This window comes from Theropithecus gelada, chromosome 3 (genome assembly GCF_003255815.1).
Source record: "Theropithecus gelada isolate Dixy chromosome 3, Tgel_1.0, whole genome shotgun sequence".
NCBI lineage: Eukaryota > Metazoa > Chordata > Mammalia > Primates > Cercopithecidae > Theropithecus > Theropithecus gelada.
Genome location: NC_037670.1, coordinates 93783994 through 93804400, shown reverse-complemented (window position 1 = coordinate 93804400; position 20407 = coordinate 93783994). Strand labels below are relative to the sequence as shown.

Sequence of the window (20407 nt, the reverse complement as noted above, 5' to 3'; positions counted from 1 at the left end):
CCATGAGTGCACACACATACTGAAATCAAGCACAAACTAACATGAAGATTAGCATGAAGAGGTAAACCAAAGGGCAATATTAGGTGTCAAGGAGAATTAGGAAAATCCTTAGGTTTGCTACTATCCTGTAGAAGCATTTATTAAGTACCACTTAAGAAGCCACTTGCCAGCTATGTTTTTGGGTCATTGCCTTTGCTTGTTCAGTAGCAATTTGGAGATATGTGTTGACTGGAGTTAAATTACCCATTTATCTGATATTGTGAATATTTACACATCAGGCCATACAGGAACTAGAAATAATTCTCCACTTAATCTCACTTATGCTGGGACTGAGGACCATATGTACCCCATAAACATTTATTGACTACATGTCATAACTGAAATAAACCATATATTTCAAAGACTTTTAGGTATAGAAAAATAAACATTCAAATGCTGGGGTGCACTATTCACGTCTCTGATATAAGCCTAAAGTACAGGAACTGACAGAGACAACGAAGGAAAGGCTGGAGGTGATTTCATAAGCTTGAGAAGAAAATCCTGTCATTGTCCTGTCTCTGTCTTGTGTCCGCTGGGGCTAGATAAAGAGGGTCTATTGTATGTCATTCTAGATTTCAAAGCAAAGAATCTTGAAGTGATCTTTGACAGCATTCTCCTATTCATCCACGTGCAATCCAATGTATGCTTTCAGGTCATTAATAGAATGAAAATATCTCAGTCTTTATGCATATTATTCATCTTTTTCTGAGCATTGTTTAGCCATTACATACACAGAGTGTTAAAATTGATTGTTCCTATGTATATTCTGAGTATATCACTTCAATAGGCATTTTTGAACTCTTATTACATGTTGATCAATTACCAAGGCACAGAGGTTATGAAGAGGAAGAAGACATAGTTTCCGCATCAGGGAGCTAACAGTCCAATGAGTGAAAGACAACCAAGTAAATAATTCCAATACAGTGTTCACAGAGTACACAAGTCATGGAGAAGGAGTGGTCTGTTTCTTCAGTCCCTTTCAACTGGGGGTGAGAGGGACTGGAAAGTAAGGAAGGTTGCTTGACAGTGATATAGCCTGAGTTTGGTTCTTCAGAGCTGAACAGCATGTTGGATGACTGAAGAAAGAGTGAAAATGCTTTGAAAAGAACAACAGAAGTGAAGGACTCTATTTCCATTTAGGTATAAAAAGTCATAGTTGCTATACATCTTTAGAAACTCTACTGTTGCCTTTTATATTGGATCTCATTTCCTAGTAATGACTTTCCACTGCATAGTTTTTTCCTTTCACCACTGATGTTTTCAAGTGACCTCTGCAGTCTGCTCTAGCCAAGCAAACCTGTTTGACTCTTGAAAAAGACTCAAGCTATTATCAAAACTTGCTGTAGGAGTATCCTGCCGCTAAGGATTGTCAATTCCACTTTTCTGTCTCAAACTGCATTTGACACCACCCAACACTGACCACTTGTCTGTGAAATCCATTTCCTTCTAAACTCTTAATGAGTACCCCACCCAGCTTGGAGCATTATTGCTGATCCAACAATGCCATAATTTCTTGAGACCAATATATGGTGGTTCAGTAGTATGTTTATTTTCAATGTTTTCTCTTAAAAATATCAAATATTTAAATGTCTCTTAGCTCTGGTTCCTAAATCAGAGGATAATCATCAGGAGGACAGCAATCATATCTTTTTGTCTCTGGATGTCCCTCCAGGAAGGGTTGACAGCAGGTGTGAAGTGCATGGGAGCCTGGCCATTAAAAGTAGGCAGATTTGAGTAGGTAGGACTTGAATAACTCTTCGAGACCACAAACAACAAAGGCCATAAGCAACCAGAGCTCCTCCTTCTGAGTCAAGGATATATGGTGTGGTGGACACTGATTTTGGTATACCCAGAAACAATGCACTCTTCACATCTACTCAAAAGGAGTCTGGTTTTATTAATGAATCTGCCACCAGATATCAGGCATCTCAGGGGAAGTTCAACTTAGCTCCAACTCCAGGGGAGCTGTTTTCAGTCTAAGTCAGTCAACCCACTTAACAGTGATTGGTTAAGTATGTGACTCAATTCAGGTCAATGAAAATCAGGACCAGCTTTATGGGCATTTAGCCTGCATGGTCACATAGGTCCCACACATAGAAGGGCCCCATGCTTACTTAGTGTAAGGCTCTTGCGGTTGCTGCCTAAAATTCTTACTGTGTTTTAAAGAAGCAGCCCATATTTTCATTTTGTACCAGGCCCTATAAATTCTGTAGCCAGTCCTGATGTGGTATATTTATTTTCAATGTTTCTCTTAAAAATATCAAATATTTAAATGTCTGTTAGCTCTGGTTCCTAAATTAGAGGATAATCATCAGGAGGACAGGAATTATATCTTTTTGTCTCTGGATGTCCCTCCAGGAAAGGTTGACAGCAGGTGTGATGTCCATGGGAGCCTAGCCATTAAAAGGCAGATTTGAGTAGGTAGGACTTGAGTAGGTAGAAAGTCAAGGTGATGGTGATGTCAAAAAATGTTTACCAAGAAGGAATGATAGTAGCATCACCACAAGGACAACGTAAATGTCAGTTGAGAGGGCTCTGAATAGTGGGTTGGGGTTTGTAAAACGAAAGAAAACACAAGATCGGAAAACGATCTCTCACCATTTGAGAAGTGGAGTGAAAATCGTTAGTGAGAAAGTGGTTCAGCACTGTGGCTTTGACCACTGTGTGGTGCATTTTTATGTGGTTATAATTGCGTGTCTTTGGGGCCACTCTTCTATACTAAAGGAACAGAAAGAGCCCTCGAATGTCCACAGAGCAATAAAATAGAGTGAGTATTTCAGAGTCTCAAACTTCACAATGGCTTGGGAAATTAAAATTGTGGGCTCCCTGATTAGTAAACAGTGCTGAATTTCCTTACAAGATATGAAATTGCACTCTTGCTTCTCCCTGTTTTATAACCCATGCTTCCATTTCACCTGCTCCTTTGGGACTCCAGGACCCTAATTGTGTTCCTCATTTCCCCTTTGGCAGAGAAAGTGGTAGGGACAGGTTACTTAATCTGTGAGACCCAGTTCAAAATGAAACTGTGTGAACTCTTCCTTGTTAAAAAATTAATAATTCCTAGAGGGTAGCAGCAAAGCACTGAACCAAGCATGGGGTCTTTCTGAGAGTGGGGCGCTCCGCAACTGCACAGGTTACCCATTATGAAGCTGCCCTTGAAGGTAGTCTTTGTTCAACAGGAGCACTTCCTCTTCACATACGTCTCTGAGTGTCACACAAGTACCTCCTTTCAACTTTGGGGGGTGTTCAGATTTCAGCCCACCTCCTAGCCCAGGTTCTGAAGGGTTCTTTTGTGCTGCAGTTTAGAACGACAGTATCAGAGAACTATGTTACTGTTGAGAAGCAGGCCTGTAGCATGTGGGAAACATTCAGGCAAGTTTCTAGATAGCCCTTATCCCAAGGCACATGGCAAGGTGCTGACAGGTCTCCTGTGAATTTCTTTTTGAGAACTGAGCCCCCCAGCTGAGAGTATGCAGGTGCTGGAGACTGTGATTAGCATTGGCTTCTTGCCTGGCCACATGTATGTGAATATTTTCCAACAGGATCATTTATGTTGTTCTGTCCTTGTTTATGTTGCTCATCTAGCTGAAGAGAAAAGGCCTTACAAGGCCACAGCAGGGCAATGATTTCTCCTGACAGGTGAAGACCCTTCCTGACAGGAGAGGGTCTGGTTCCATCTTAACATGATAGATGGCATACAAGGGTCAATTATCTTTGAGATGACAAAATGGAAAAGAAGTTTCATGTTATTCCTTAAGAAATTAAAAATAGAACTACCATATGATTCAGCCATCTCACTTTCTGAAGACTTATCAGAAAGAATTTAAATTAGAATCTCAAAGGGATGTCAGCAGTCTCAGTACATTGCGGCACTATTCACCATAGCCAAGAGATGGGAGCAACCTAGGTGTCCATCAGGGGATGAGTGGGTAAAGAAAATGTTGTATAGACATAAAACAGAATATTATTCAGACCTACAGAAGGATATTCTGCAATACGTGGCAACTTAGCACAATATCTTTTGATGGCAGATATTATTTCTGCTGTGTTCCTGTTAGTTTTTCATTGCCATATCTTTTGCACAGTCTCTGGTATGTATTAGGTGCCCCGCAAATGTGTGTTGAATGAATGAATGAGCTAGTCTGTCAATGTTTGCCACATTCTTCTTCTAAGCCTGGACTGATTTTTGTAACTAACCTCACATATTTATACTCCTTGGCACACTCATGCAGAAGAATGAGGGATTAAGAAGACCAAGCAAAATACATGAGAGCTCATTTCTTCTCCTACCTTCATGACCCTCAAGGATGAGTCATTTTTAAGTTAGGAAGAACATGAATTATTTTTGTGAGTTGCCATTTCCATGGGTAAGCTTGGGGTGACAGTTGTCAGAGCTGGATCTAGCACTTGGCTAACTGGCTGTAATAATCAACAAGTGATGCCAGTAACGAGTCAGCCCGGAGTGAGATAAAGAATTCTCATATGGATGTTTCCTTTCCTGAAACCCACCCTAGTGATTTACAGCATCCACGCACCATTGAATTCTTTCACTTTTCTGCATGGCATGGTGGGCGCCAGGGTTCTGAAACACCACTCTTTATACCAGTGCTGGCCCATTATAACTTTTTCACAGATTTGGGAGGGGAGGAACCATGAAGTGAGTTTTCCATAAAAGTAAATTTATTTAGCTTCAAAGACTGTCACTTTAAGTTCTAAAAACATGTAATGAATGATGTTGATATTAATCTGTGAAACCCCAAAATATGAAGACCACAAGTATAAAGCCATAGTTTCCTTTTACTTATTTATATTTCTTAGTGAGAAGAGTATTCCTTTTAAGTGTCAACTAATTTTATGGAGTTCTTGAATGATAATAATGATAATCATAGCATCTTTTTTTTGTGGATCAAGGAAACATATACGTGCACAAGGATTTGAGGATTCTTTCACAATTTTGCTACAACCCTGCAGTGGTTTGCTTCTGACAAGTTGAAAAACACCAATGTGGGAGATTTTAAAATGATATGAATTTCATTGTAATCCTCTCCTCCACTCAATAACCATGTGACAATGAGCAAGCCATTTGTTTGAGGAATTTCACCAGGAATGACATGACACATCACTAGAATTGCTTTTCTAAGTTGGTGCCACTGTGGCAACAAAGTGGCAAATAGGTAGAAGAATCCTAAAAGAACAGTAGGAATTTTCTGCCTGTAGCCCCACTTTCAGTTTTCCCCACTCTAGGGATTATCCCTTATTTAGTGAATTGAGGTCTTTTTAGAATTTCTTGTTACGCCAACCAAGGCAAAATGGTGGCACAGGCAAGAATGAGGAATGGACAGTACCTGCAATTTCACCATATGCTTTGTCAAATGTGTTTTACATAAATAGAGGAGTAATTTCCATGTTTCTTGTATATAAAATTTGTGAGTATAACTAATCCTCTATTGTTTTAAATACACACACACACACACACACACACACACACACAGAGTATTATTTAAGGCAATGAGAAGTGACTTTATAGCCCTCAGAACTTATCCAACTTTTGAGGACAATTTGAAAAGGGACATGATTTCCTTTGTTGCAGGGGAATGTTACAAGTAACTATGTAATTGACTAAAGCATAATCAGTTATCTGTATGGTTCCATAGCAGCAATGCACAGAGCACACTCTCACATTCTAGAGCAATAAGAATGAAATCAGATTTTCCCTGGGAGATGAGAGACAAGTATACTTGACACCTACTCCTTGTCAGAACTGTGCTTGACTTATGTTTTGTATGTGTGTTTTTGAGTGAATGACGTCTTCCTTCTCCTCCTCTTCCTCTATGTTACTGTTATTCTTTACTCTTATTCTTCCTCCTCTTCCTATTATTATTACTAATATTATTATTATATCTGTAGTTCTGGGAACTAGTCTTAGAAGTAACAACTGATACTAGAAAAGAACAAAGGAATGCTAATTTTGTTGATTTTACTTTTTACTATATTTCCAATGGGAGAGAACTCATTGGTAAAATAAAATACTAAATAAACACTGTCGATGTATTGGAATGGATAATCAAAATATGTGGTACCTAGTTTTCTTGAAGATTAAGAGAACTGGACATGAATTGAAGGAAAAGGCTATAAAAGTAAAATAAGACTGTATTTTATGTAATGTTACCGTAAAGATAACAACCATTGTCTTTTTTATCTGAAATACCATCCTCTCCCATCATTATAATATCCTCCAGCTGCCCTACTCCAAGGAGAAGGGGCATTCACATCAGATAATCCAGGAGAAAATCCAAATTGTTTCTAAACTGAAAGGAATTTGTATACATCTCTTGTTGGGGAAGAAGTTATCCAATGTTTTGACCTCATGGGGCTATGTACACAACTAAAAGGGTTGTTTCTCCAGATTGCAACATGTGCTGCATAAATTATCTCACAGACTTTACTAGCTTCTTGACTCCACGTCAAAAGTCAAACTCAAACTCAGTTTTTCTTCTTTCTTTTTGTCCTCATCTATTTCATTTTTATTTTCTGCCTTGTGTGTGTGTCTCTTCTCCTGTCTCTTCCATTTTTCATCCTATTGAGATCCAGGGGAGAAGGACAAGAAGATATTCCCAATATGAAAGGAGCTTTTAGCTCATAGCCATTTGAGGTTTTATTTCAAGCAGGGAAGAAGCATGATAAAGGCTGCAAATCAGAAGATCACTGTGCTTGCTCTGAAGACAGGAGATTACCAGGGCTTATTGTCAGATGTGAGCAGTTTAATTCAGAAGTATAATTGGTATAATATGGTAATTAACTGACAGGGAGAGGATTAATAATTTCTGGGTTTTCTGGCTTGGAAAACTAAGAAGATGGTGGTGTTCAGCTCCCAGATAGGAAATTGTGAAGAAAGAAAAGGTTTGAAAGGAAATGAAAAATATTAAACTTAAGAAAAAGGCACTTTGCTGATCGAAAGTCTTAATGGTTTGGGGAGAAGGCAGTATCCTCGGAATATACATTGTCACTGCATTGAAGTTACAGAGGACCATTGGATGAAATTATTTACACAATACAAACCCTGTAAGATGTTAGCAAATAATAAAATAATGTAATAATATTGAGTGCTTACAGTGTGTGAGGTACTATTAAAAATTAATTCATTTAATCTTCTCTAGAACCCTGTAGTTACTATTTTCATTCCCATTTTATAGCGAAGTAAACTGAGGCACATCGCGATTCATTGTATTCCCCAAGGTTACACAGCTAATGAGTGGGCAAAAGCAAGATCATAAACCAAGCAGTCTAGATCCAGTCTTCCCTCTTAGCCTCTAAGTTACACTATGTCACAAATAAGTTGATTCCTTTTGCAATTTTTGTGTAGAGTTTTTCCCATTTCTTCCCAAAGTGACATATTTAAACAAAATTTAATTTGAGTTAAAATTTGGAATGTGGGACGTTCTGGCTAATTGAGATTTACCCACAGTCAGTTCTGGAAGCTCGGTGCCAAATTACAAGGAGTCATGGAGCTGTGTGTCCACTTTGGAGCCCCTTATAAACTTGTAAAATACATCTAATCAGAAAAAAATGCAAGGATTGGCAGAATTTCAAATCCCTGCCCTGTTGAGTTTAAAGCCCTGACTGTTGTCAGGTGTGAGCTGCTATTTGTCATATATTCTTTGGCTTTAGACAGAGGCCTTGACGTTAGAGTCCTGGGCCAGGCAGACCTTCATTGAAGAAAAGCAGCGTTCGGCATTTTCCCGCTATTAACCCTGCCAACCCTCGCTTGTATCACAGCCAGGTCAGACTTGTACACATGGCTTTGTGAAAGTTGATTTTGAACTTCTAATTAACCATTCTCTTCAAATGTTGAAAGTCTGGTTGTTGTGTTGATGGTGCCCTAATACTAGAATGTATCAGAATAAAAAAGAAAATCTGCCATCTGCTATGGGACACAATTTTGGGGGGTATTTTTTATTCCAACTGTATCTGCAATTTTTTTTCACTCACACATCTACCAAGGGAAAACTAATTAAACCAAGAAAATAAAATAAAACTATGCATGCTTCTAGGACTGAAAACTCTTTGTGGATTATGAAAGAGTAGGAATACTTTGTAATCATATACTCAGGTGTTAGCACCCAGATCAATCTCACACACACACATCATACCATGATACCATTCTCTGAGAACAGGACATACTAGAAGAAAGTCAGGTTTAAGGGAAGATTATTTCCTAAGTATTTACATATATTATTTCTAGTCCTCACATGATTCTGCAATGCACAGTTCTTCCCTCATTTTGTTCATGAATAACTTGAGACTTACTAAGTTTAGGTAGCTTGTTTAAGTTCTTTCTACTGGTAAGCAGTATAACTAAGATTTTAATCCTGGTCTCACTGTGATGTCAAAGCCCACTTTCTTTCTACTAAAGCATCTATATGACCTTCCTGTTCCCACTCCGTTTGAAAAATGAGAACAGTGTTCTACCAGATTGCCTCTTCCCAAGTATAACAGGATAGACACTATAACAGGCCTCTCCTAAGGTGTAATAGAGTCTGCATACATTAAAACAATCTATTGTAGTACATTAGTGGGCTTGCTAGAATGTCAGCAAATAGGAAAGGGAAAAAAACATAAGATGAAATTTAATAAGAAGCAGTAAGTAACACAAAAAAGGGGAATATCTCTGAAGCAAATAATGGCATCAGTGCTATAATGCACAAGAAAGCTTGAGATCTGCATCAAAGGGATATGAGTTTGATAGATACTAAAGAGTTTTGATCTTTGTGCACTCCTGGGTTCTGGAGGAAGTCAATAAAATTCCTTCCTGGAGGAATCTATTTCTAATTTAGACCCTCAGTATGTGCGGAGATCAAGCCCAACAAAATATGAATTCAAATACATAAATATATACATATTTAAAAAAATGAATAAAATCCAATGCACAATAGCACAAGGCACTAGGGAGAGTCAGCAGAAATGAGATATATCAGAATAATAAGCCTTATTTGTGGAGTTAAAATGGAGGAATATTACTTTCAAATACTGATAATAGATAAAGAATATTCATTTATTTTCACTTCTTCATGGAAACCCACTAAAACAATAATAAAGTTTTCTTTTTTTCTAAAGACATAAACTCCTATGGATAAAGAATGAGAAAGGATACCATCTGTTACTGTCTTAGCAGACCTAAAAAGGTGAATCCTAAAGCAACACTGGCAAGCCTATCTCTGATGGGATGGATACATCAGGCTATTATACCCATATGTCATAGAATTGTTGACTTGCACCCTAAGGTACTGTTTTATTGTCTAGTTTTTAATTCCTCATTTCTCCTCATTCATTGCCCTTTCCTGTCTTCACTTCTTTTTCCATTCAGCATTAAAATTATAACATTCATTTGCCCTTCTACCTTTCAATCTACCTTACCAACAGTCTTGTCCTTCAACTTTACCGATGTAAGAAAATCTCAATGATGTAAGAAAATCTCAATGCTGGATATACACGACAAACAACTTTCCCTGATGCTGGTCTTCCAGAGATTTCTCCAGTGCAGGTCTTCAAGAGACTGTCATGATGTATAGCGGTTTGACCTCTTATAAACTTATAATTACCAAACGTAAATGGGCCTATTACCATTCTACTGCTTTCTTCTCTTGACCCAACTTACCTTCTTTCAGTTCTTTTAGTGTGCTGTTTTTCCACCTTCCTCAAGACCTTCATATATTTTCCTGATATTCCTCTCTTTGACTACTTAACTCTTATACATACTTCATATCTCAGCTTAATTGTCCCTTGATCAGATATACACCTTCTGATTATCAGTTAAGATCAGATTTTTTTTTTATTTCATAGAACGCAGTACCTTCATTTCAGTAGCTTATTTCAGTGTGAGACGTGTACTCATATAGCATGATCATTTGATTAATAGCAACCTGTAAGATCTATGAAAGTATCCATATCCTATATTTCCAAAATCAGAATGCATGGTAGGTAATAAAAGCAAAAAGTAAGAGTGTATTACTCCATTCTCACACTGCTTTAAACAACTGCCCAACACTGGGCAAAAGAAAAGCGATTTAATTGACTGAGAGTTCCACAGGGCTGGGAAGGCCTCAGGAAACTTATAATTATGATGGAAGGGAAAGAGACATATCTTACATGGTGGCAGGTAAGAGACAGCAAATGTGTGAAGGAGGAACTGTCAGATACATAAAACCATCAGATCTCCTGAGAACTCACTGACTCATGAGAACAGCATGGGGGACACCATCCCCATGATCCATTCACCTCCTACCAGTTCTCTCCTTCAACACGTGGGGATTATGAGGATTACAATTCAAGATGAGATTTGGGTGGGGACACAAAGCCTAACCATATCACTGAGTGATAGAAACAATCTTTTGAATGCAATTTGGTTTCCCATGTAGGGAAATTGGGATAAAATTGACTGGTCATCCTGACAGTAATAGTATATAGCCCTCATAAAAGTTATACTTCCTTGGTGGGTTAACAAATTAGCTTTGCAGGTTATTCATAAATAGCTTCTGATTAATGCACTCACATCTCTGTATCCAAGAGACTGACTCTTCCCCAGAATATGAGTATTCATTTCATCTAATACCCCTTAATCTGCCTTCAGGCTTGCTAAGAAAACTGGAATAGCCATGTTTGTCTATGTACAGGGAGATAATTCACTATTCACGTTGGCACTATTACTTCCAGGACATGGCATAGTTTATTACTCAATAAAAGTTAATTTTCAAAAAAAGATTGGTTTCTAACGCAACATTCAATGCATTTTAGTAATATGTGTCTCAGGGTTTGAATATATCAAACCATTGACAGAGAGGACGCTTGAGATGTATGAAAGGAACAATTCCTACCAGGTTTTTCTTACATCTGTTACATGTTGGGAGACTATCTTGGTTTGGCTTCTACCAGAAACAGATCCTGATACACAAGGAGTCATGTACAAGTAATTTATTTGCAGGTGCAGGCATAGGGAGAAAAGGAAGAGGAATAGTGAAGAGTGACAAGAAAAGAAATGAAGTGTCATTTGTTCAACTATCCTTGTAGGTATCTAGAGTTTAATTCCTCTGGGGAAATGCTGAGAGCTGATGTAAAACACGTAGTTCAGAGTTACTTCATGTGAGCTGCGAGGGAGCAGAGAAATTTATGCTCCAACTCCAAACAGTTATTGCCTGAATACTGCTCCTGGGGGACAATATTACCTGATATTTCTGGCCAATCATAGAGCAAAAATGCTCCAGGGGCACTGAAAGCTGTCCTGAAAAGACATGTTGGTTCTGGCGAATGGAAATGAGGTAGTGTGCACTGAACTAGTAAGGGGTGGGACATGTGGATGAGGCCCTGACAGTGGCTGCTACAGTGACAGTTCTTTCTTGTCTGCCACGGACAGTCTTGGTTTATGTCTGTTGTCTCAACATCTCATGCAGATACCGTTTGTTTCAGATTTTTCATTTTGAATGAAGTATTATTATCTATAGTTTTATTAAGTGAGTAAGGATGAATGGGTTACATGTGTACTTTGCTTTAGCTTCTATCATGGTTTCATCTGGTTGTGTAAGAAATGCGTGGAAAGTAAATATGATTTTTACTTTGAACACATGTTTAAATCTATATGAAATACAATTGATAACCCATCTCTCTTTTCCAGGTCCTTCTCTGATTTAACTAGCGCTTCCCTTTTAAGAAAAGCGTGCAGGGTCCTCATGGATACCAGTTGTAAATGATATCTAAATTTCTGGTCTGGGAGGTAAAGGAAGAAATACTCAACATTGCTACCACCTGGCACACCAGTTATGGGTGCTGTAGTCAGTGCTGTAGCTTGTGACATGCATGAAGCTACCAAGCTGTTAGAAGATAGAGTTAGGGGCCTGGTGCCGGTGGCTCACGCCTGTAATCCTAGCACTTTCTGAGGCCGTGGCAGGCAGATCATGAGGTCAGGAGTTCGAGACCAGCCTGCCAACATGGTGAAACCCTGTTTCTACTTTAAAAAGTACAAAAATTAGCTGGGCGTGGTGGTGCGCACCTGTAATCCCAGCTACTCATGAGGCTGAGGCAAGAGAATCGCTTGAACCCAGGAGGCAGAGGTTGCAGTGAGGGGAGATTGTACCACCACGCTCCAGCCTGGGCGACAGAGCTAGAGTCTGACTCAACAAACAAACAAACAAACAAGAAAGAAGATAGAGTTAGGGGAAAATTCAAGAAATCAGCAGTTAGGTGTGAATAAGATATGTTCAGGAAATAGGACCAGCCTTCCATACAGCATTTACACTCTCAATACTTTTGCTACAGAGATTTTGTCAATTATTATACATTACAACTTCACTGTGTATTTATTTGTTTTATGTTTTGTTACATATTTTAATTTCGCTATCAACATTATTGGCTGAAATGAGCTCACAAACAAGTATGAATGTGAATTTTAAAAATGAGTGCTCTACTTCTATTTCCCAAGCGAGTTGATAATGAATATGTAACTTGAACAAAATGTTTGTCAATATTCATTATTCATCAAGGGGACAGAGTAAAATCACAGACGAACACCGAAGACACAATGCTGTTAAAGAAGCAGCAGTTTCTACCTTAAAATTTAATTATTATTAACCAAAGCAAAACAAAAATAAAAACTAAAACCAAAAGGAACGATTTAAGAAGTGCAGTTGCAGAAGGTGCATTTATGTAATGCTCTGTGAAACATTACTTTTTATTTAGGTAAAATGATTATGATTTAAAATTTTGTAAATCAATTTTCAGTTTCTAGTATTACTTTTAAAAGTTCAGGAGTGAGGTAATAATTGTTCTTTCTTGACTCCATTAGCATAATTTCTTGCAAATGATACAGTGTCCTTAATTGCTTCAAACAGAAAAATCACTAATTAATAATAATTCTTCTATATATTACATTCAATTTATAGAATCAAAGTAAAGCTTTTGTAAATAAAGTTGCCCAAAAAAGAAAGCAGGGAATTATTGTGAAAGTTATTTATTATAAATTTTGGTAAAAGTGTAATACTGATAATAAAATCATTTGGTTTTGCATTGATATACAAATTTAAATTCTGGTGGAACATAACATCTTATAGAGCAAGAATGTACTTAGCATTACTTATGGAGTACACAATTTTTATAAATAATTTGATAAGATTTAATTATAAAGTTAATAACATTTAATAACATTTAATAGGAAAGGGATCACAAGGCAAATCAATAAACAGAAACTGACTCAGAACGTTAAAAATGTACTTCCAATGTGAAGAGGAAAGTGTAAGCATAATGAAGAGATAAATCAAAAATATAAAAACCATGCAAATTGAAATTTTAGAGACAAAACACGCAACATTTGATATTTTTAAAAGCCCGCAATTTGGATGGATTAATGGCAGATTATGCAGTACAGAAGAAGAAAATGAGTGAAGTTGAAGACATAGCAGCATCTAAATTTCGTAAAATTTTGAAGAGTCAAAAACAAAGAAAACTTTGTGACGTTTAACTTGTTTGTGTTACATAAAATGTTTGCCAAAGTGGAGTATGCTGAAAGGAGATAAAAGACAGCAACCATGAAACATTTGGAATAAAATAGTTACTCATTTCAGTGTTTTAAAAATTAAATGTGAAAATATTCTGCTTTTAGCAGAAATTGTTCTGAGCTTACCAGATAGCACCATAGTTGTAGAGACTATTTCTCAGTGAAAATTATTGCAGTCTCTTGAGAAGGATAAATTAAAGATGCCAAAATTTTCAAACTTATTAACCATACAATTAAGGTTTCAAGATTATAGGAAATTCAGTCAAAAAGCCTAAAATATTTAGACCCCATTGAAACAAAAAATATATTTTTCATAAAAATGTCAGTATATTGTATCAGTGTGCGATATAGCTACAAAACTGATTAACATATGTGATATTCAGCAGGAATAATAATTCTGCTTATGTTATTTTCTAAGGTTCAGATAATCAATATAAAGAAGAAGTTGGTAGCCATGCTTTGACAAACATGCATTATGCAATTTTTATTTTTTTAAATGAATTTTAGTTGTAAAAATAAATTTTGAATAGGACTATCTTATAGGCCAACTAATAAAAATAATTTCTTGGCCAACAAATATTTCCAAAACATATAATTTTTATTTTTAGCCCCATTTAGCCTCAGAATAGCCCCAATTTAGATGAAAAATTACCTGGTCACTCAATTTATGCACCAATTTTCAATGTGTCTTAATTTTTGCATTTAAACAATGTTTTGGATCATGCCAAAGTTCTCTGTTTATCTAAAAAGTGTATCTTAAAAACGTATTAACAAGTTTTAGAAAATTCATAGACTTAGGCTCTTTGTAAGCCCCAGGTGTTAATAATCTCTGTGGTTGAAGGAGATAGCAAGAGGTTAAGGTTAGCAGCAGCTTCTTTCCCTATGAGAACCTGGTGTATAAAGATGAAAGGCAACATCATTCAAATGGAAAGAAGGTTAAAAAAAAGCAAATTTGAGAAGGAGTGGCAGCTCTAAGACTCCAAAATGATGATGGAAAGGGGGATTTCTGGGGTCAGGAAGTGTTCAAAGTAGCAAGGGGCTTTGAATTGAGAAAACTTTTGGTAGATAGGTGACTTGTGTAACACAGATTTTCATGAGTCAGCAACTGCCTATTGTTCCAAATTGTCCATTTCCAAGAACAATCTGGTTTATACTGAAGTCCGTTTACAGAGTACCTGCAGGATGCCCTCTCCTGGGCCTTGTGTGACCCAGTGAAACCCCATCTATGGCCTTCACCTCAAAGTCTTGACTGTCTACATTCCATTCTCTACTTTTTATCTTTATTGTAGATTCATTATTTGTGCTACTTTTGCCAGATAAAACAAAAATACATGATGGTGAAGGCTGGATAGTCCTTAAAAAGTGCTGAAAAGTGGTAAGATTTATATAGTGGGAAAAATGAGTAAGGATAGAGGATATGACTGAAGAGGGAGTGTGCATGCCCAATTTTAATGGAAAACTCTTCTCTTTTGCCAGTTGCGTAGCCATAGGAGAGCAACCCAGTTGTGGCTGGTTACTAATATTTGACTGCACGAATAACAGCTCCTGAAAAACCAAGCAGTCAGCCTTGGTTCATTTCTCATATGTGATAATGGGGATATTATTCCTATGCCAATAGATACGACTTTCTTGCACATCTGTTTCTGTAACGGAAGAAAAGACCCTACACATCACATGAAAATATAACCCATAAATTATGGGGTTTGAATTGACTGCATATTGCACAGACAGTGCTATACCCACTTCCATTTCAATTATTCTCCTCTATGAATAGAGATAGTGGTCTATAAATGTATTATTAATGTAGAATATTTCCCTTGTTTTTATAGACTTTGGCAGAGGCCAAATAGAATTTAAATTTTTGGGTTATTTCTGAGTCAGGAAACCCATACATGTGGATAAAAGCCAAACTTATAATATTTAATCTTAACTTAGCAGGATATTTTATACACATTAAATTTTATCCAAAAGGGTCTCAACTATTTTAAATCCTTCCTAGAACTGACATACATATGGGCCAAAATTTAAAGGATCATGGTCAGTCATTCGGCTTAAAGATTGCTATTAACAATGCATACCTTCTGTCCTGATTGTGTTATGGAAGCAAAGATGTTTGTTTGTGGCCTAGACCTCTCTTATTGAGAAATAAAACCCAATGCTTGAAAATTAAAGCCCTTGCTTATTCTAGATGTGCATATTATGTGCAAAGAGTCTTTGCTGACCTCTTCAAGAGTCCATAGGCTCATAGATCAAAAAAAAAGGTTTTCTGCCATAGCAAAATTTATTGTAACATCCAAGAGTGATATGTAACATTAGATCAGAAGGATAATAAGTGAGAATGAGAGCAGGAATAAAACTTTCATATCATTAAGCCTACCACTATTATTTTATAAATGTGGAAATTGTGCTCCATTGTGATCCAGTGACTTCTCCCGGATTAGTGTGGAGTGTGGGATCTCCAATCTGGAAATACTTTTAGTTAGCTCAATTTTCGATGAGCTTTTTTTTTTTTTTTTTTTTTTTAAAGATAGAGTCTTGCCCTGTCACTCAGGGTGGAGTGCAGTGGCACAATCTTAGCTCACTGCAAACTTGGTCTGCCGGGTTCAAAGGATTCTCCTGCCTCAGCCTCCCAAGTAGCTAGGATTATAGGCATGCACCACCATGCCTGGATAATTTTTGTATTTTTGGTAGAGGCACGGTTTCACCATGTTGGCCAGGCTGGTCTCGAATTCCTGACCTCCAGTGATCCACCCCCCTCAGCCTCCCAAAGTGCTGGGATTACAGGTGTGAGCCACCACACCCAGCCTTTGATGAGGTTCTTATTCATACTCTTCAATGAGCCTTGTCTCCAGTTTTATGATAGCCTCAATAATTTACCTGGTAAAAGGTACTTGCAATAGTGCAATTTTATGAGAAATGAAGAATAGAATGAACTAGTTTCGACATGATTGTCTCACATTGTCCAAATAAACCATAAAGTCAATAAAATGTGGGTCAACTGCATCACATATCTAAAGTACAAGGGTAACGTATCATTTCCAAAGATTACTTTTTAGTAAAGAATTTGCAATATGCATAATCCTTTTAAGCTGAGAATTTTATAATTGGGCTTTTTGGTATTTTTATGTCTACTGGAAGGTGGGTGGAGGACAGCCGAGTGCAGAGGAAGAGGCAATTTAAAATTAGTGCTGAGTAAGGATTTTAGCTCCTCTGCCTATTAGCCATGTGATCTTCAAAAACACTACCTGACATTGCCTAAATAGTTGTCACTAGGGTTAAATAAAATTACAAATTATAAATGTAGAAACACCTAGCACAGTCTTGGCACATATTTAGTTCTCAATAATGCTAGTTTGTCTTTCCTACAGTCTTTTACAATTTGACCCATAAGCTACTAGCCACATGTAGTGTGTTTGTCAGAGTCCCCACATTAGCCGCCATAGAAAACAAGAAAAGGATGTCATAAGGCACCACTAACTTTGTAAATGTCATCTGCTAAAATAATGTTTAATAATAATATCTTGTGTAACTCATTACAATATATGTAATTATAGCTGGCATATGGAATTTTCAACTTGGGTAATACTACAATAACATTAGCTTGAAAGTAAGTTTAATAGTAGTGGACCCCTATGTCATAAGGCCTTATTGGCATAGAATATGGGTGGTGAGACTGAATTTGCTCCCCAAATGTGACATCTATTCCTTCATGAAACAGTAAGATAAAGAAAGGCCAATCATGAAATATTAGAGCTGGATAATATTTGACATTGTGATCTAGGGAAACTAGGCCCTGTGAATGCAACTGCCAATTCAGAGATAACTTTCAAAGTTGAGAGATGTAGGGTAGGCCAAAGATACATTTGCAACCTCCTAAATCTCTCTTAGCATCTTCTCGTTTCGATTCTGTTACTTCCTTTTGGATTAGACATCATCGTTTCCCACTTGGACTTTTGCCAAGATGTGAAATTAGTCTTCCTGCCCCCACTGTTATCACCTTCCAATCCATCACCCATAATCTCTTCAAAGGGATCTTTTAAAAACATAAGACTGATTGTATACCTTGTCTGCTTAAAATGCCCCCTCATCATCCTCAGGCTGAAGTCCAGGATCATCGATCTGTCATTCAAGAGTGTGTATTAATTAGCCCTTGCCTACCACAGCAGTCTCATCCATCCCACTCCAGACTCTTCCTATGTTCCAGTCATTCCCAGCAGTTGATGGTCACCCAGTAAAACACAGAGACTCCAGTCTATGTATATTTGTATGTGCTGTTTCCCCTTCCAGGGATATCCCTTGAGCACCAACTTGCTCTGCTGAAGATCAAGAAAAGATTTGAAAAGGCAATCAACACTTCAGGATGATCAACTATTAGGTTTTTAGGAGCACATTTGTACTCTAATTTCTAATGGTCTTTCAAATACTCAGTCAAGTGTTATTTTTCCTGGCAAGTCTTTCCATACTTTCCCATCACCTTAAACACATGTTCTACTTATTCCCGTTCAAGATCACCATGGGCATTTTACACACAGAATTGTAATTCTTAACTAACAGGGCTGTCTCACCTGGACCATGCATTTCTTGGTGTTAGGGAAGCATCTTTGTGTCCTCAACATGTGAAAAAGCCTTAGATTTCAAAAAATGTTAGTTTTTGGATTCACTGACAGAATTGTTATTGTTTGGTGCAAATTAAAAGCTTTAGATTCTCAGACTATGGTCAGAATAAGGAATCACAGCAAGTTAAATAGTAACTGACACCTATGTCAGATGGTCTTGTTGGCCTGGGGAACAGATGGGGAGACAGAGTATCCTCCCATAATGTGACATCTGTTCCTCTATGAAACAGTAAGATAAGGAAAGGCCAATCATAAAATGTTAGAGCTTCAAGAGATTTGAGGCATCTCCCTATTTCAAGAGTCAGAAATAAAGTCCTGCAAAGCCTCACTAACGTCATTGGGATGGCAGCGCTGGGTTCAGAACCCTGTTATCTTACTGCCCAATCCAGCATTCATCCATATGCCTTTTCCATTCAAACAAGATTTTTTTTTTTTCTAAGAAGTAAGCAAACACTGCATACCAAAGTTCTTGCCATCCAGTCAGGCTGCAGAGATAGTAGTAACCTGGTGAGTCATGTCAGCACCTAGGGAGATTCTCTTGCTTTGATTTGGGGCTACTCAGCATTTCACAAAAAAATAGCCTAAGGGCTGCAAGAAAGCCATTAACTCTGCTCTTTCATATTTATCCCATTGGCATGTTCTCATGAAATGACCTTCTATTTTCCTCTCTTTCTCCTTTCCTGCCTCAAAAAAAGAAACATCAGTATGACATATGGATGGGCTCCAACATCAGCCAGTACATATATTAAAGTTTTAAATCAATTATTGTTCTAGTACACACCCTGAGGTTGAGAAAGAAAGAACATCCAGGACTAACAAACCTGATTGTTCTGGCAAAGTTGCCATTCAATTCATGCTGGCATTTCTGGGCTTTTCTTTTTCTTTAATATTCCAACTTCATTTTCTAAAAGTTAATGATTCAAGTAGCAATGTTTAACAGTACGATTCCATTCATTTTCTCTGTAAGAGTGCTGCCTCCTGGTCTCTTGCGGGTTTCCCAGGGAGCGTGAAGCCCAGAGTTTGCTTACTTAGTTGCAGAGACAGCTGTCAGTCTGAGGGTGAGTTCAGTAGGCCATGGATTATTCCTCACTTTTTTGCTGTGTGAGCAAGGGGGAGATTCAGCTTGGGAATATGGGCACTTCACAACTTGGCATTCTTAGATTGAGAAACAGACCTAATCATAACAGTCAAGAAACCAAATTACAACTGTGTATAACATGGGGAATTTTAACTTAACAACTGCTCTGAGTTGGACTTATGTAAGTATTCTGATTATTACTGCTGTAATTACAATTCTTATAAAGTATGATGGATGTTTTTCCTAGGCAAGTATTGGAAGTCAGTAAGGATGGTGGCTGTGCCAAGGGGCTGTGCTCTGGCTGGTGCTCAGTTGCAAGAGGAGACAGAGACCGTTTCTGCCCTGGCCTCCCTAACAGTGGATGTGGAACAGCCCTTTGCTCAGGAAGACACGAGGTATGAATCCAGCATGGGGGAATAATCCGGGTCAGTCATATCCACGTTCATCGTTGATATTTGTGAATCTTCCTCCTGGCTTTCCTTCACCTGTCTCCTCCACTTCCACCACTTGTCCTCTCCAAAGCCACAGATGCCACAGCACATGCTTTAGGCTATCGAGAATTCATTGCTTCATTCTTCATGCAAAATGCAGAGCTGGAGCATGTGGTTGCAGTTCACAGAGAAATAGAGGGGATGAGATAGATGGTGAGAAAAATCACGCCTTATCAGATAATTGAGTGCAGATCATTATGGAAAGAGCTGCTTGTGGGATTAACTCCTTTTCCTAGTTATCTCTGTTTTTCCAGATGTTCTTTTCCTTTCTCTAATCATTTTGAAATTGCTGATATAACAAAGAGAAAGAGGAGAGTAGAAGATGGGAAAAATGCTAGACCGTTGGATAGCCAAAATATATACACACTCCTTACATGGTTGTCCTTGAGGTCCAACAACTGGATAAAGGTGGAAGTTGCCTGCAAGGGAGACAAGAGACTGTGTGTAAAGGACTGTGTGAACTCGGGGCTGATTTTATTTTATTTTATAAGACAGAATTAGTTTTAATGTATCTTCTATGAATATAGATTTCTGGAGAAAAAAACACAGTTAACCTAAGATTTGGTTTGCTTGTTCTCTTTTTAAGGAATGTTTGTCAGTTTGTACATTTGGTGTTCATCATTCAGTTCTGCAGTAAATGGTA

At 37.7% G+C, this 20407-nt stretch overlaps 1 protein-coding gene across 4 annotated transcripts in view; it reads left to right on the top strand.

The window, feature by feature from the left end:
- HDAC9 (histone deacetylase 9) overlaps positions 1-20407 on the top strand; it is a 910741-nt gene that overhangs the window by 870731 nt on the left and 19603 nt on the right. For all 4 annotated transcript variants that reach the window (XM_025379211.1, XM_025379208.1, XM_025379210.1 and 1 more), the window contains exon 25: positions 19521-19668. In XM_025379211.1, coding sequence (XP_025234996.1) covers positions 19521-19668 — 148 coding nt within the window. The remainder of the gene's footprint in view (positions 1-19520; positions 19669-20407) is intronic.